The 16,495-nt window shown below is 40.2% G+C and overlaps 1 protein-coding gene and 1 long non-coding RNA gene across 2 annotated transcripts; both read right to left on the bottom strand.

Moving 5' to 3' along the window:
- Positions 1 to 448: 448 nt before the first annotated feature.
- LOC129377554 (uncharacterized) lies at positions 449 to 3,381 on the bottom strand. The gene is made up of 4 exons (XM_055057582.1): positions 3,081 to 3,381; positions 1,376 to 1,741; positions 1,113 to 1,234; positions 449 to 1,038 (listed from the first exon to the last, which is right to left on the bottom strand). Exons 1-4 carry the CDS (start codon positions 3,154 to 3,156, stop codon positions 853 to 855), a joined length of 750 nt encoding a protein of 249 aa, XP_054913557.1. The 5' UTR covers positions 3,157 to 3,381; the 3' UTR covers positions 449 to 852.
- Positions 3,382 to 6,951: 3,570 nt separating this feature from the next.
- LOC129377463 (uncharacterized) lies at positions 6,952 to 12,401 on the bottom strand. Its single transcript, XR_008607931.1, has 4 exons — positions 12,298 to 12,401; positions 8,779 to 8,864; positions 8,354 to 8,653; positions 6,952 to 8,264 (listed from the first exon to the last, which is right to left on the bottom strand). It is a non-coding gene; the product is annotated as an uncharacterized LOC129377463 (long non-coding RNA).
- Positions 12,402 to 16,495: the final 4,094 nt, after the last annotated feature.

Raw genomic sequence — 16,495 nt, 5'->3', positions numbered from 1 at the left:
ACTTTTTTTTTCACAACCCAACCACAAATCTCAGTGTGTTTATTTCAAATTTTATGTGACAGTCCAACACAAAAGTGAAAGTTTGCCCCTTTGTTTAATTTTTAGAGCTCGCGACAGATTCGCAATTTGATTTTGATCTGGACTTTGACTGGGCCGTCCTAACATATGAACATGAGTTTCCTTTTTGCTCTCTTATTAACGCTCTCTGTCATCTAAGGCAGAACTCCATGTTTTTTTCAAATTTTTGTTATTAAAACGAGGCATAATTTCCATTCTTGATCATAGTCTCCTCCAGTGGATGCTTGCTTCTCTCTAAATCAGTTTCAGCATCACTAAAAATTTCCCCCCAAAGCAGACTGTTGAATGATGTTTACAGTAAACCTGATCAGAGCACAGATGTGTGGTGAAACTTAAAAAGCATGGACTCCACGAGCCTCCGAGACAAAAGTGTGCTTTTGAACATTTTTCATTTATTGTAATATTAAAACAGGCAAAAGTACACATTATATACAAGGGAGAAAAATAATTGCATGAGAGTCTGAAGTTCATTTGAAGCCTTCATGGGTCAAGGAAACCTGCACAGCAAGCAGAAATGGAAACAAAGCTAACTTTGCAATTTTCCATCACAAACAAAGCTCGCACTGTCACTCACACCTATACATTCTCGCTTCTTTCAGGATGTGGTAGCTGAGACACATTTCTGCAGACAAAAAGGGTAAATTAGATGTCAAGGAAGTGAAAGGCACTGCATACAGCTAACCAGTTCCACTAGCTATTTACAGCCAGAGTGCTTTTCAGATGCCCTCACTGCAAAAATGAGATTTTATCATCAGTTGGCATCGGCGCTTAGCATCACAGGTTGCCAAAATTGCCGTAGGTTTTTGTGGACGCCATCATATAGGGGCGGTGATCGGCGGTCTGCTGCTGGTGCGTGTAGATGTTCCGAGGCTGGTTGGGTCTGGAGGTCTGCGGAGGCCGTGAGGGTCTCGGCGGCAAGGGAGGGGCGTAACCTCTGAAAGGCTGGAAGTTCTTCTTGAGCTGTTTGAGGACGAAAATGGGCTGATTAATCCGCACACGGTTTCAAACTCTCATCTGGTGCAGGTCGCACGTACCCTCCTGCACCTCACAAACAGGCCGACGATCGTCAGGAACACGCCGATTGCAGCCGCGATGCTCAGGTAGATCAGGGTCATATCCACGGTGGGGACGCTGCATTCTTTAACGGGCCTGGCCTCTGTGAGGAAATAAGTCGGACATTTAAAGCCAAGTTTCTTTGCGTCCCACATTTCAACGACATGGCAGCTCAAAGGGCTTAAAGAATAACGTGTAACGCTGCAATTCGTCTGATGTGAGTCACCAGCACATTTCCTCTCACCTCTGACAATGACGATGCTCCCATTGCTCTTCAAGTCACAGTTATTGTACTGTTCGTCTAAGTAGGTCCAGCTGCAGTAATACAAGTCTGTGTCTTCCAGCTCCAGACGGGACAGCTTGAGCTTAAACTGATAGTTGGCTCCTGAATCCTGATGCTCTTTGGTTATGCTAATTCTGTTTTGAAATTTATCAAGTATAGTGTTCTTGGTAACAACTCCATCGGAAAAGTGGAGGTACAGAATTTGCTCATTTCCAAGGAAGCGCCTATTCAGAGAGAGGCCGATTGGGTGTGGTAGGAATGTGGCGCATTTGATCTCAAATGACGAATTGATCCACACATTGGAAATGAACAATGGGCTTTGGGAAGCTGCCAGAGAGAAAGCGACGGACCGTTAGAGACGAAGACAAGGTCATCAAACATCGAAACAACAAAATTGTCCTTCAAAAAATAAAAAAGGGAATAGATGAAACCAAAACACCAAACTGAAAACTTTTATCATCCAGTTTTTGGCAGAAAGAGAATAAAAGAGGAAAATAATAAATCACAAAATTATTGCGCTTGTTTTGAATTTATCATGTGATTCGTTGATTATTGTGACAGGCCCACTCAATGTAACAATGTTATAACATTTCATGCTTCTAACAATTTCAGCCATTACAAACTGAAATTGTAATTAGATCTGTTAAAAAAAACACAAAAAAATAGGGAGAAGCAAATACGCTGCCTTGCAAAAGATCTTAGAAATGATCTTAAAAAGACAAATGACAAATAAAAATGTGCTGTGCGTTTGCATACAGTCCCTCTGGGTCAGTACTTGTAGAGCAAGTCTTTTGGGGTTGGACTCTTAATGCTCTGCATAAACAGAAACTGCAAAAACAGCATCTATAAATGTCAATATTCATGTCTTGCAGTGACTTCTGGCCTATGTTGTAGCTCCGGTTGTTTATTTATGGTTGTGGTTCTGCTGTCAGTGTCACGTCTTGAGAAATGATGCGTAGATAGTTTTTTGTTTTTTTTTCGCCCCAAAAGAAAAAAAGTTCAAATGAGATGTTTCATGACCCAGAACGCCTGTTTCCAAATGTTTGTGACGTCCCCTGCACGACTTGTTGCAAAAATTAAACGTCTTATATATATATATATAATTAATAATAATATATATATATATATATTTTATAAAGCCCACATTTGATCCACAAAACAGTTTTCATCTAATCAGATCCTACTAAATGAGCTGCGGATCTCTGCAGGTCCTCCAGAGTTGCCTTGACTAGACGTTTCAAATTGAGCTTTATTGTTTTGTAACTTTTCAAGACAAAGTGGTTGCTCTCATTTTTTTGCATTTTTTTTATGGCTATCAAAGTAAGGTGAACTGAATACAAATTTTGTACCTGTCAAAAACAAACATGCATCATTTTCTTCCACGTCACATTCGTGCATAACTGTTGGCCGTTCAGAGGATCTCAATTGAATATTACAGCAAACCCCAAGGCAATGCACAAATGCAACATAATCCAGAAAGAGCAGCTTAACCTGCAGGTGCACGTTGATAAAAACAAACAAACAAACAAACAAACAAACTGTTTCATCATTGAGCTAAGCAGCATGCAACAGCTGCAAACAGCAATCCGAGCCTTTCAACTTTCTTCACATTCCCCCAACCAAACGGCTTTTGCTTCCCACTTCACTCGAGCGTAAACAAACTCACCTGTCCCGGAGATCAGCGTCACCTCGGCAGGCATGCAGAGCAGCGCCAGCACGCAGCTCCACCACTTGGCGTTCATCCCGCAACAGAGGCGCTGCAGGCAAGCCGCCACACGCACAGGGTGGTGGTGGTGGGGGACGCCTGAGACACGCCGCGAGGAGCTCTGAGACGACTGTCACTCGAACGCCTCATTTGTGGCCGGCGGAGGATATGACTGGAGCGTGTGGGAGTGTTTATGCTGCGCTGCAGCCGATCAAAGGGCCTGAAAGGCTGTTTGTTTCTGTCGACTTTGTTATTTCATGTTCCGTCGCTCAAATGGATAAACACACTCAGAATGTCCTGAAAGAAAAAACAAACCAAAAAAAAAAAAAAAAAAAAAATCACTGATTTCGGAAACTAATGTCGACGAGTTCAAGCTTTTTAACCCTCTCAGGCTCAAATTACTTGCAAAGACTGGCTAAGTTGTAAATCTGCAACACCTGCCTGAAGAGGGTTAAAAGAATAAATAAATAAAAAATGTTAAAAACTTCTGAAACTTCAAGAGGCCAGAAAAGGAAGCCTATTCAAAACAAAAACCACACACACACACGCACACACACGCACACACACACACACACACACACACACACACACACACACACACACACACACACACACACACACACACACACACACACACACACACACACACACACACACCTACCAAAAGGTGTCTGTCAGCCTAAACCTGCTATCCTGTTTCCAGCTTGTTGAAAAAGCAAAAATAAAAATCCCTTTAAAGCTCTATCACTATAACACAACTGAAAATTTGACTACTGATCATTTTTTAAATAAATTGCCAAGCAGGGACCTGGATCTCAGAGCGACGTCTGCATGTCAAAGTGGGGACCTTTAGATGCTGCAATAGAACTTCCTGTACCCATTTGTGACCTAAAGAGTGTTTGCCTACTACACTGAATCACTTGAACTCTTTTAAGAAATTGATGATTTAACTTGAGCGATATTATTTAATAAATTCTTTGCAACACAAATATTACCCAAAAACAGAAATTATGACCACATTTGACAATGAATGATATGTTGAATGCCATTCGAAATGAATTAACAACAATGTCTGCAGTACTAACAAAAATGATATATTTTGAATTATAATTTTTCGTCTCTCAATGTGATCTGCCTTCAGCTATTCAAATGCTGCTGCTTCGTCGTTCTTAGCAGCTTAGAGGGGACCTTGAATTGCATTACAGAGTAAAGGTCTCCACTTGGTTTGTATGGAACGACAGGTGGATTTAACATGGGGTCAAATGGGAGGATTTAATATGGGACCCAAAAACAGACATAAAATATATGTTTCTGTTGGCTTTTCACCAACAGAACATAATAATAAAGACTTTTATATTTTATTAAAATATAAATCATAAATTATTTGGTAACAACACCTTGCTACCAAAAATACAGGCTCAAACACATGTAAACACAACACCTTTTTAGTGACTGTGAGTCTGAACAGGAGTTTAACTTGTATAATCATTACTCTTTGTCCACATAATCTTCCCTTTTCCTGTATCCCTTCTAAAAAGAACCTGATGAAAATATACATACAAAGGCCCGGTCAACAACCCAACACTGACTTGTTCCGCCGACGTAAATAAAAAGTCTTTTAAGACCGCAGGAGAGTTCAAACAAATGGTATGTGTAGATAAAGTAGTCTCATGATCCAACAAGTCAGACTGAATGATGGATTCTTTCTCTCCCTTTAAATGATCCAGATTTGAAGAATGAGTAGGAGACTTTTGCTTTATTTGTAGCAATGTTCCAACAGAAATGATAGCCTGGTGAAGAACTACACTGACTGAGGCGGTAATATAATACAAAACACATCAGTTTGTTAGGGCTGATATCTGAAACAGATCCGATGTTCCAGTGTCAGATTATATCAGCTTGCATCTAAAGTCTCTGCACACATTTCTACGTGCCGAAAGAAAGAAGAAATTGCTCTTGGCGCCCCCTGGTGGTATGTCAAATATCCAAACCTCCAAAGCGTCAGAGGAAGACAAATTAACAAAATAAATGCCGAAAAAATAGACTCATCCTTCAGAGGCAGAGGAAAGAAAGAGGGGGGAAACAAAATAATATTTGCATGTAATGTTTATCAAAAAAGAAGATGACCTTTGACCTGAAGAGAGGTCCGGTAGAACAGGTCTCGGGTTGGCTATGTGTCTTCTAGATATGTAAAAGGAATGACACTTCCTCCCCGTAGATAATGAATTAGATTGGAAAATTAGCTTGCTATACCTTAGCGGGCCTGTTAGCGTGACAACACCTGTGGTTTTACGTTCTGGTTCGTTTTGTTTTTATGTATGTTTAAGTAGTGCCTGAGTTGAGTTGTTATAATCTATCATTCATCATTCCAGATTATTCCACATCCTGCTTCAAAATGCAAAGGCTTCTGTGAAACGTGTCTTTCTCGATGACTCCGTGCAGGTTTGTCACGCCTGGCCTCATTTACAAATTGCTACCTGCTTCTCTTCATTTGCTGGTTGCCAGATGATAATAATTGTTGTTGTTTCGCCTACTTCTTTTCCTTGCTCTGCCATGCATATCCACAATTTCCACTGAATGACAAGACCGTCATTCAGTGGAAATTGTTGGTATGCACTCGTTTCCGCTGCGATGTCTACTAGAGATGACAACTGAGTCCCCCCCAGGGTGAGGGGACGGGGGTCTGCTTCTGCTTTATGTACATATGAGGTAAAGAAACAGCCAACAACACCCTCTAAATGTTAAGTCAAGGTCAGGGTTCATGAATCAGCGACAGAAAGTGACATCCATTCGGGAGGTCAGAGGTAAACGCAACTGATTGGTGAACTGAAAGATGTTCGACTCTTGTTACAACAGGCAAAAAAACGAACGCCGCATTTTAGAGAACAATTTAATGCTTGAAGGAATGTTGTGGTTGACTCTGGTATTTATGTAAACTGACTCGTTTTGCCTTTTTTTCCATCGTTTAAATGTCCCGATTGGGACAAACGGCCTTTATAAAACCAAAGGAGTTACGCTGCCAAGTTTAGATGCAATAAAGCTCGTAAAAATGTGCTTTTCCTGCATGATGGCATGTGAGGATGTCACACCTCATCTTGGGTGCCACATGATACCTGCCCTGACTTGTGCCTTCATAAATCATATTGCTGCTGCGTGATGTCTTGTTTGTGAAACTGATTCTCGGCTTTGCGACAGATGTGCCGACCGTCTTTGAACGACCAGCTGACTTAAAAATTGAGAAATATAAAAAATAAAGCGATTGCTTGAATTTCAAAACCACTGAGTTACAATTAGTTTAGCTGAGCACATTTCTGTTTCCTTACCTATCAATCAATCAATCAAATTTTATTTGTATAGCACATTTCAGCTACAAGGCATTTCAAAGTGCTTTACATCATAAACACAAAACACAAAGGCATGCAACATAGAATAAAATACCAAGGTTTTTTTTTTTTTTTTTTTTACCCAATCAAAAGAGAGGCATTACTTTTAAGAGGGAGGTATTTGTATCAGCTGGTGTGGTTTTGTTTTAAAGTCAATCAATGAATTGTTTTCCCCTGTTTACTTCTGAATTTGGAGCTCTTTCGAAACATAAACCTCTGAGGAAAAAGTGAAACGAAACGAAGTTGTGAGTAGTGAGATGCTGAGATTAGCCGTTTGTTGTTTGGATTCCTCTTGGGATAGCGATCTGACACAGATTGGAGGGAGTCAAGCTTTACTGGCAATCACCTCAAACTTTTCTTGTTAAAAGCCGAAGGATGAATGATTTCTTACTTTGGAAACTCTGCTCAAATGATAATAAAAACAAAACAATATGGCTGCTGGACAGGAAAAGTTATCAAAACTGTTTATTTCCATTTCAAATTTTATTTTATTTTTTACAAATTGATCATAATTTGAGTGATTTTGTATACAAAGCAACAACATTATTGTTTAATTACATAAAAAAAAACACACATACAGAAATACATTGATATTGGTGTGTATTGCATATTGGTCAGCCTTCAGCAGCACAGTGAGCAATTTCCGCTGCTTTCTCAACTAGATGTGTTATAATGTCAAATTCAGACTGCTGAAATAAATGATGTCTGTGTCATTGCTGTGCTGAGTTTGTTCCCAGTTCATCCGTATAAAGTTCTGGTTCTGAATTAAGTTTCCTCAGGTTGAAATGAACCCATTCATGTCCACAGTTCATCAATATTCGACATCTTGTTCGTTTATGAGAACTCGTTGAAAATAATGTCTTTGGAAATATACGCACCGGTCACGATGTCATTCACAAAAACACAGTGTAAACAGAATTGCTTGAATGCCGTTAGAAACAGCACTTAATAGATGTGTTGTAAAAAAAAGAGTGCAGTGATTTATGTTATTGTTAATGTGAGTTTTCCCATACCGGTTTGTTTGAGGTAAACAAGGACAAAGACGTGTGAGTGTCTTGAATGTCTCATTGATAGAGACACATCCTGAAGGTTTTAGTCTAATCAAAGCTCCCATCTCTACAAATTTTAGCCATTTCTTCCAGGAACCAGTTAATTATTTAACCCAACACTGGTTACCATAAAAATGGAATGCAAACTGATGTTTGTCCATTATTGCATCCTTCGTATCGCTTGGGTGTCAAGAAAATGGCCCTTGTTGAAAGGAAGTTGATAAATTTATAATAAAAGGAGTACAATGAGGAATACCTTTCATTTTCAACAAATGCATGTACAAAACATTAAAACTGAACTGTGTTACATTTGGTCATAGCAGCCAAGAGGCACTCAATTGTTCTACGGACAAAGAGTGTACACACGAATATGTACACAATATACAGTATGTGCACAAAGCAGCAGCTTTAGCAGTTCACTCACAAAGAGTCGATGGTCCCGGTTTCAGTGGACAAGACACCATCTGACCAATGTCGGTCCAAAAGAGTTCTGTCAGAAAGAAGTGACGAAAACTTTCTTTTCTTATGGAGATTTCAGACAGGGTCCTGCTGGCTCACCATGGTGTGTTCTTGGTTCTTTTTCGAAGTTAACTTTTTAATAAGGCAAGACAAAATGGCCACAACGACTGCCACAACGATGACTGTAACAAGAACACTCAGTATGATGAGTGTGCTTTCCTCTTCCATTGACTTCGTACGCCATGCATGTGGCTCTGTCATATATAGAAGTGAATACATTTATTTTTAATACAACTTCATGTCTGAACAAAAAACAGACTTCTAGATGCCGAAAGTAACTCACCGAAGTCAAAGTTGATGTGCACGTGGATATCATCAGAAGCCATACCACATTTTGTAAGGATCTCAACTCTGATATTGTCCTCTTTTACGCCAACGATCGTCACGGTCACAGTGGAGTTTGCATCCCAGGCACAGCTGTATGGTTCTGAGTCGTTTCCACATTTAGTGGTGCCATTTGAGTGACTCAATTCGGAGTCTTCAACCTCACAGCCACTTTCATTTTTAAATTCTATTGAACAGTTTTGCACAACCTTTTTGCCGGATATGACTGAAACTGTCTTGGGGCAAATCAGTGACACCGCTAAACAAAGACAAACAGCAAAATGAGAGAATCAATTAATTCTATTATTATTATTACCACTCCGTTTAGATGAAGTATTCTTGTTAAACTCTAAAAAGCATCAGAAATAAAATAAAGCATATTACCGTCATCTGATGAAACGGTGTGTTGTATGAGGTACAACAGACTCAAACTTATCCAAACAGAGAACATCATCGAACGGCTTCAACAACTGGAGGAAGAGGAAAGGACATGTCAGCATAAAGACATTGAGAAAACACAATTTCAGAATTGCAGTGTTTCCGTTAAATAAGAAACGTAATTACAATCACACGTCAATAAGTTCGCACACGTGATAAATCATTAAAAATATCTTTTGATACAGCCAAAATAAAAAACAACCTCATCCTAGTTTTTCCAAAATCATTTACTTTGCACTTAGCAGATTTATTCCAATTTTTCCAATGTTATGATCACTATTGCTTGACAGGCTGACGCCAATGAGCGATCTGCTGTGTTTTCCGGTTTAATTCAAACAATTTCACAATGTGATAAAGACCAATTTACTCGTTTACTCTGACATCTGGACTCTTACTATTGAAAGACGATGAACGTTCTTCACAATAACGCTCTTCGATTGAAAAGAGTCAATTGGAAGCTAAGCTAAAAAGCTAAAAGTTAAATTTCTTCAAAAGTCGCTGGTTTTTCCATCTGACTAGCAGAAATCACGACTCGTCTTGTTAATACTGCTCGGTTTATTGGTTTAAAGTGTGAAAATTAAGTAAGACAGCAAAAGGCAAATGTTAATCTTTTAACCAGTTCAGTAGGAGTAGTAAACCTCTGAACACTTTTAATTTCCTTCAGTTGGATTTTCCAAAGAAGAAGAAACTTAATACGGACCATGAACCTGATACAACAATCAAACAATGCATTTTCTTTCCCTTGCGAGTGTTTCCTCTTGCTATGTTTCTGGCTGTCTGATAATTATTTATGCAACTTATTAGGGCAAAAAACAGAAAGATTTATTCCAGGGAAAACATTAGTATTAAAAACAAATAGAATGTTTAAATTACTTGTAAGTATCAAGGTGGTTTAAATACTGAGTTTCCTCTGCTTTTTCTATGTCTTTATTTTATTCAGGGGTCTTATTGATGAAGTCTTAACATGCACTGCAAAAACACATAAAGCCGACCAAGTCTTTTCGTCTAATTTCTAGACGACAAGAAACTGGACCAAAATGCCTTTAGTAAGACAAAACTAACTTAAAAGCAACTTTTCTGCCAGATGTAGGATCTGGTTTTAAGGTCAGCAATTCCTTGATAATGATGAAAATGTATTCATCAATATCAAGATCTATTTCACTTCTAAAAACACATTTGATCCATAAGTGAAAAAAAAATCTGCCAGAGGAATTTTTTAATCAGTATTACAGAATTATTGACTTAAAGCAGTGGTTCCCAAAGATTTCCTGGGTCCCCCCTATGGATTACAATAAAATCCCTCCCAAAAAATAAAAATCAACCGGGCACACACATCGTTCAACCAGACATAAAACACTTATTTTGTTTTCAAACTCCACTGAAGTTTATTAGGTTGCAACAAAACAAACTACAAACCATCTTTACACTGAAACACTTTTGTGTAACTGTATTTATTTTTTCTCCATTCATTCACGCTGCGTTCACCGTCCCTATGGGGCGCGCCACAAACTTTGGGAACCACTGACTTACAACCAGCTCCTATAACTCTCTCAAACCAGAAAGTAAACGAAAATACTTGGTAAGACTTTATGTTTTTGCAGTGTACTTAAACGTGACTGTAGGTTTTCAGCCGCTCAAAAAGAGTTTGCACCAAAACTGGAGTCAAATTTCACCAACATTTTCACAAGTGTTTCAGAAATCGCCCTTTCTGATGCTTACCCTTCATTAGATCAGGTTTTAATCTGCTGGCGTATCATTACTTTGAAGGTAAAAATTAAACTAAAAGTTCAAAGTCCTGTGGTGGTGCAGAGGTTGCAGATAAACCCTGGCAGCTGCTTGGCAACCAACCAAAGATTTAAAAAATGTACCCTCCCAAAACCAGATGCATAATTTGGCAAAGAGTAACAGCAGCCACAAAAGAAAATAATGACTCAGTTTGGCATCCTCTTAACTTCCTCTTAGAGTAAAACTTCCAGTTTTCGAAGTGTCTCACTTTTTCTAGGTTAACGAAAGTCGATCTTCTTCACCAGAACTTGATTTGAATACTATGGATATTTTTTTTAACACTCTGGACTTTTCCGACATTGTCGAACATATTTTCGTATCATCTTTTTCTTTCTTTTTCTGACAGAAAATCATAAAGGAGTGCACTGTTGTGAAGGGGAAGGAACCGGATTGAAAAATAAAAACTTTTTCAATCTGGTGCCTTATTGCACAGTTAACTTATGGTTTGGTTTGGTCTGAAATGTTTCCTCTCTCCTTTCAGTGAAACACTTCAATCTCAGTGAGACCGGCTGGAGAGTGTCTACAAACAACAATAATTATGCTTCCCAACGATTTTCAACTGGATTTAGATCTGGACTTTGACTGGTCCATTTGAACCCAAAGACGTTTGCAGCTTCTGGGAGGTTTTCATCCAGCTTTTGCCCCTGGATCGAATCCCAGAAATCTTCCTCCTCCCAGCTGAAGAAATAAATTCCCTCAGCATCATGCTGCCACCACCACGTTCCATGCTAATATTGCACCTTATCTTCCCTCTACATCAGTGGTGTCCAAACTTTTTGCCCAAATTTAAGTTACCAACAGAATACAAAAGCCATGAAATTAAAAGTGCTAAATTAGTTCATATATATATATCTTTTACTTGCTCAACAGTACACACAAAAAATAAAATCTGTAGCTCATTAAATATCAAAAATATTACACACACACACACACAAAAATAATTTTTTTGTTCATCTATATTTTCCGTTTTGTTGGTTGAAGTTTCACTCACACCGCTCTGCTTGATGTTAAATTCATCTTTATTTTTTTAGCAGCTGCATCCACGTCCAAACATTTGCTCTTAAAGTTTTCCTGTTATGATGCTCGTTAAGATATCTGATGTTTATACGACCTAGTTAAATATTTCACTTCGACTCGTCGCTAAGAAAACACATAAACTTGCGTGACCGCCGTAAAAAAAAAAAAAGAACTTTGTTGCAGCAATGCTTCCGAGAACATCGGCGGTCACAGCGGATTGATATTTATCTTTTTTTTTTTTTACAGCGTGGAACAAAAATGTCGACCCACGGAGACGCTTTTCCTCAAAAACCCACACGAGGTCAACAGAGAGGTTCAGACGGGAGGAACTGCAATCGCTGCGCTTTTGGCCAAAACTGTGGATGTTTGGAGGAGAAGTTCAAACTCAGCTGAATGCCAACAACAACAACGAGACGAAAAGAAAACTCCAACTGCATTATTATCATGAGGTCGGCACGCGCTCTTAAGCGCCAATGGATGGATCGTTTGTGGGCCATAAAACGTCAGATCGCACCTGCTGGATTCTTGCTGTGCAATAAATGACAGCTGGCGATTACCAGGAGCGATTGTAGTGATAGTGTAAACTGTACGTGACAGCAGCACGTCAAACAAATTGCAGTGAGAAAAGCAAATGAAAAAAGAGAAAGTATTCGGTGTACTCACCGCACTGGAACGAGTGAATGACTCCAACATGGGATTCCAGTGAGTGGAGCTGAACCGCAGCGCTTCCACAAAGATAAACGGAGAGAGGGAGAGAGAGAGAGAGAGAGAGAGAGAGAGAGAGAGAGGGAGGCTGAGATGTGGAGAATGCTGCGCAGCATTCAGGTCAAAGGTGAAACCCGGTCGTGTGTGTGAAGGAGCACCCTGAACCTCTTCGGAGGGGAAGGAAAGTGAGACCCCTCCTGCACTCCGGTGGGATCAAAGAGCCTAGATTGTTATTTTTATTTATTCATTAATGTCATTTTCTCAATTTTTTTCAGTTATGCGTTTTAATCGGAAACTCACCCAACCTGATGAGGCAGATGGTTCGGTTGGGGACAGAGCCTGAGACTTAATGCTCAGTTGCTTGGGAGCCTGGAGGAGCCGAGAGTTTTACTCTGTTTGCATCCAGCTGCAAAACTAAGGATGATGTTTTCAAGTGTGTACATTCTATTCTATCTAAAAAAGCAGAACAAACAAACAAAACACAAGACATTTACCCATTGGTACATCATCACCTTCCCAAAATAATGGTTTTTTGCCCCCTCAAAAAAAACATTGACAAAAAAAAAATATAAAATGAATATATTACATCAGACAAATAAAAAAAACTCTTTTTAAAAACGGAAATTTGAAAGTAAAGCATGTTTAATTCCTGCTTCCAGGTTATTTTCAACATATTACTAGGACGTATATTTCAATTTATGACATACAACCATAAATATCCAGCTGCAAATGCAGAAAATCACAACTGCAGGTGATTATTTAGAGTGCGCAACATGGAGCCAGCTTCTTAAAAGTTGTTTGGAAATACTGTATGATTTAATTCAAACAGGGGGAAAAAACCAAACAACAAGACAAACTTCATGATTCGTCCTGACAGCGTTCGTCCTCTTTCATGGGAACTTGCAGCAGCTGCGGCACAACCGAGCGATTGTCTCGGGGTGGATCGTCATTTTTCTGCTGCATCAATAAGCAGGTGTCATGTGATTGAGGGTTTCGTCTGCGACAGAAACCCCAGACGGAAAAGAAAATTCCCTTCTTTATTTACAGATGGTCCAAAACCATACGTGTCGATAGATAAACGACAGATAAATGCAGCTGTGCGATCAGGTGAAGTCGGGCGCAACTTCAAGATCAAAGGTCAAATGCCTTCTCTTCTGTGTAATAGAAACATCAAAGAACCCTCCGCCCTCCCCAGCTGAAAACAGTTGCAGAGGAAATGTGCCAAAATCGGGCTGAATATTTGGGTTGGTTGCGATCCAACAAAACGTTGAGCAACGCAGAATGGGCACCCTTTTGATTCTGCATCCAGAAATTCGAGAACTTGTTGCCAGGCGAGCTTCTCCGTCAATCTTAGCGAGGTGAAAGTTCGTCCACCTCTTTTGAATCCCCGACTTTTCCTCCTCGGTGTTGCGCTTGACTTCGTCCACTGTCCCGTCAACTCTGAGCAATTTATTGCACTATGCCGCCAATGAGCGCACGCATTGAAAACGCCAGTGGCTTCACAAGCTTGGTCAGACATGTACGGACTTTCAATTGATCAGTCGGCACAAGTAGAAGCAGGGAATTGAGGCCGAACAGGCCTGAGCCCACTGTCACCCATCTGTGCATCTCTGGTTAGATCAGTGCTTCTCAATTATTTTCCGTTACGCCCCCCATATCAAGAAGAAAACTATTCGCGCCCCCCAATCCCCACCGTGACTATCCATGTCTACTGCAGGCAGTATCAGCTCCTCTGCTATGGTGTGGGGCTTTTTGCACTGCGCAATTTGGTACGCCACCTTATATGATGCTAGCAGCGCTCGATGGTTTACTGAAGTAGCCTTCACAAAGCGGGATGACTGTTGGCAATATTCAGCACGTTTTCGCTGAAAAAACTCTAGCGGCTTACCGCCGTGATTGGGATGTAACGTATTTAAGTGACGCGCTAATTTATTTGGCTTCATGCTGTCCGCTGCGAGCATTTTTAGACACAGCAAACACACCGGTCTTTCCTCTTCTCCAACATGTAGTCACAGTGAAGCCAAGCGCTAAATACGCTTCGTCGGATTTCCTCTTCTTAGCTTTCGGTTGACTTTCTGTTGTCTCATTATCTTTGTCTCTCTCCGCTTTTCTTTCATCCCTGTTAAAAACTTTTTCATGTTGGGGGTTGTTGATAACGGAAGCCATAGACAGAACGCAGTCGGAGCTTTTTGTTGACAGAAGTAACAATGAGAGCGCCACTGCCGCCTACTGTGCGCAGTTACACTTTATACTAGTACGGCCAAAAAAAAAGCCTGTTCCCCAGGATCACACGCGCCCCCCCAGGTATCGCACCGCGCCCCCAAAGGGGGCGCGCCCCACTATTTGAGAAGCACTGGGTTAGATGGACACAAGGAACGGAAATGGCGAAAAGTATCCATCTCATCCCAATACTCGCTTTGGTATGGATAGTGTCAATATTTAAATTGATACACCCAAACCTAGAGCGCAGAAAGAATTATCCTGACAGTGTGTGTAACAATGGGATCGTTTTTTTTATCCACGCTGCATACTCTTGCAGCCTGGATCTGCTTCAGGACCTGAAGCAACCGTCCTTCCAGAGCAGGACGGTTGCTTCAGGTTTAATCAGCTGATTGCATAACGAAAGAAATGGCAGAGAGAGAAAAAAACAGCTGCGGGTGATATGTTCAAATAGCTTTCTGTTTTTTATCACCACCCACTTGCAGCCTCGGGGTTTCTGTCTTTTGACACTCCTAATAGGTGAAGAAAACACACAGAGGAACTGTCGTCTGCTTTTCCAGGTACTTCTTGTACAGAATTTCCCTCGACCCAACAGGTCAGGGCAAGCGCAGCGCCGGTTCAGATCGAAACGCATGACTCCGGTGTCTTCGTAAATCTTATCTAAGTTTTTTTTACAGCTTATTGAGTGATGCAGGCTTTATATTAACTTTAAAAGCACGAATGACATTGTTGTAATCACTCCTAATGCTGCCTGAGCAGCAGAGTTAATAAATCTTATTCACTTATTTGCAGGCTGTTTGCCATCATCAGTGATTCATCGACCTTGCATTTGCTTCACCTCGTCGAAAATAATTTTAATATCAAATTCAAATTCTGCTGCCTCTTCAAAGGGTTGATAGAGGAGCCATGTCCTGACGGTGGATTTTCAGAAAGAGCAGCAGCTTCTTAAAGAGACAGAGGCTCAATTTCAAGACGTTAAAGCACAAAGTCTAATTTCTGTTAAGTCACATTTGATATATGCAGCATTTATGTAACGACTGAAGATAACTTAGTTGATTTATTGTGCTAGAAAATGTCACTGTGTGCCTGGAAAATAAATAATACTGCCCCTTTAAAATCAGCTGCGTTCAGATCGGAAAGATATTTATGGACTTGATGAACAGGAAGAAAACAAATTCAGATTTTTTTCCCGTATGAAACAAAAATGATTCAGTTTCGATCCCTGATCTGGTTTTAATTGCAACCCATTTCATTTGTTGCTCATCAACGTTGATCATGCAACAAAGCTGAATATTCGGGTTTTCTCTGATCTCCTCCTCACATTTTGCCAAGTCCAAACGCTTTGCCCCTTTCATACTCTCCAACATGATCAAACAGATCAAACAGAAGAGGAAAGAGAAAGCCGGCAAGTGGGAGGTGCCCCTGCCAAAGGTTCGCGCTCAAGGAGAGACAGAAGTTCTTAAAGTCATCCGAACAGGAAAGAGACGTCATCATCACTTGTATCCAAGGTCATCTCCTGGCTGACAGGTGGAAAGTGCACCCACTGTTTTTGTGGAGACGCTCACCTATTTGTTTTGTTTGTTTGTTTGTTTGTTTCCAGGCAAAAAGTACCCAAAAAATGAGTAATAATTGCTGTGGAAGTAGAAGATGCTTATCTGTGAGTGATATTTATTCCAAGCTGAGGCATTCAAACTTTCAAAAGCTGCTTGAAGCATATGTATCCAAAACGTTTGAGGTATTTATCTGAAGGAAGCAACGGAGTCGTCTTTGAGACTCACGAAGCCAGATTTGTGGAGAATTGTGGAGCCCAGTTAATACAGTGAATTACTTGGAGGCCTGAACTTACTGTACACTTTCATACCGTTAAAAACAAACAAACAAAAAAAACCATTATGTACTGGAATGTATGGAGTTACTTCAGCTGTCATTTTTCTTC

Source organism: Poeciliopsis prolifica, unplaced genomic scaffold (assembly GCF_027474105.1).
Source record: "Poeciliopsis prolifica strain line A6 unplaced genomic scaffold, Auburn_PproV2 SCAFFOLD048, whole genome shotgun sequence".
Classification (NCBI taxonomy): domain Eukaryota; kingdom Metazoa; phylum Chordata; class Actinopteri; order Cyprinodontiformes; family Poeciliidae; genus Poeciliopsis; species Poeciliopsis prolifica.
Note: the sequence above shows the minus strand (reverse complement) of the source record. Positions and strands in the feature narration are given on the sequence as shown.

Bases quoted from the DNA above. Each gene is read 5' to 3' on its own strand.
- LOC129377554 (XM_055057582.1), bottom strand. From the start codon at position 3,156: ATGAACGCCAAGTGGTGGAGCTGCGTGCTGGCGCTGCTCTGCATGCCT. The intron at 1,235-1,375 runs GTGAGAGGAAAT...ATTTCCTCACAG, and splicing joins GAGCATCGTCATTGTCAGAG to AGGCCAGGCCCGTTAAAGAA. The intron at 1,039-1,112 runs GTACGTGCGACC...GTCCTCAAACAG, and splicing joins TGTTTGTGAGGTGCAGGAGG to CTCAAGAAGAACTTCCAGCC.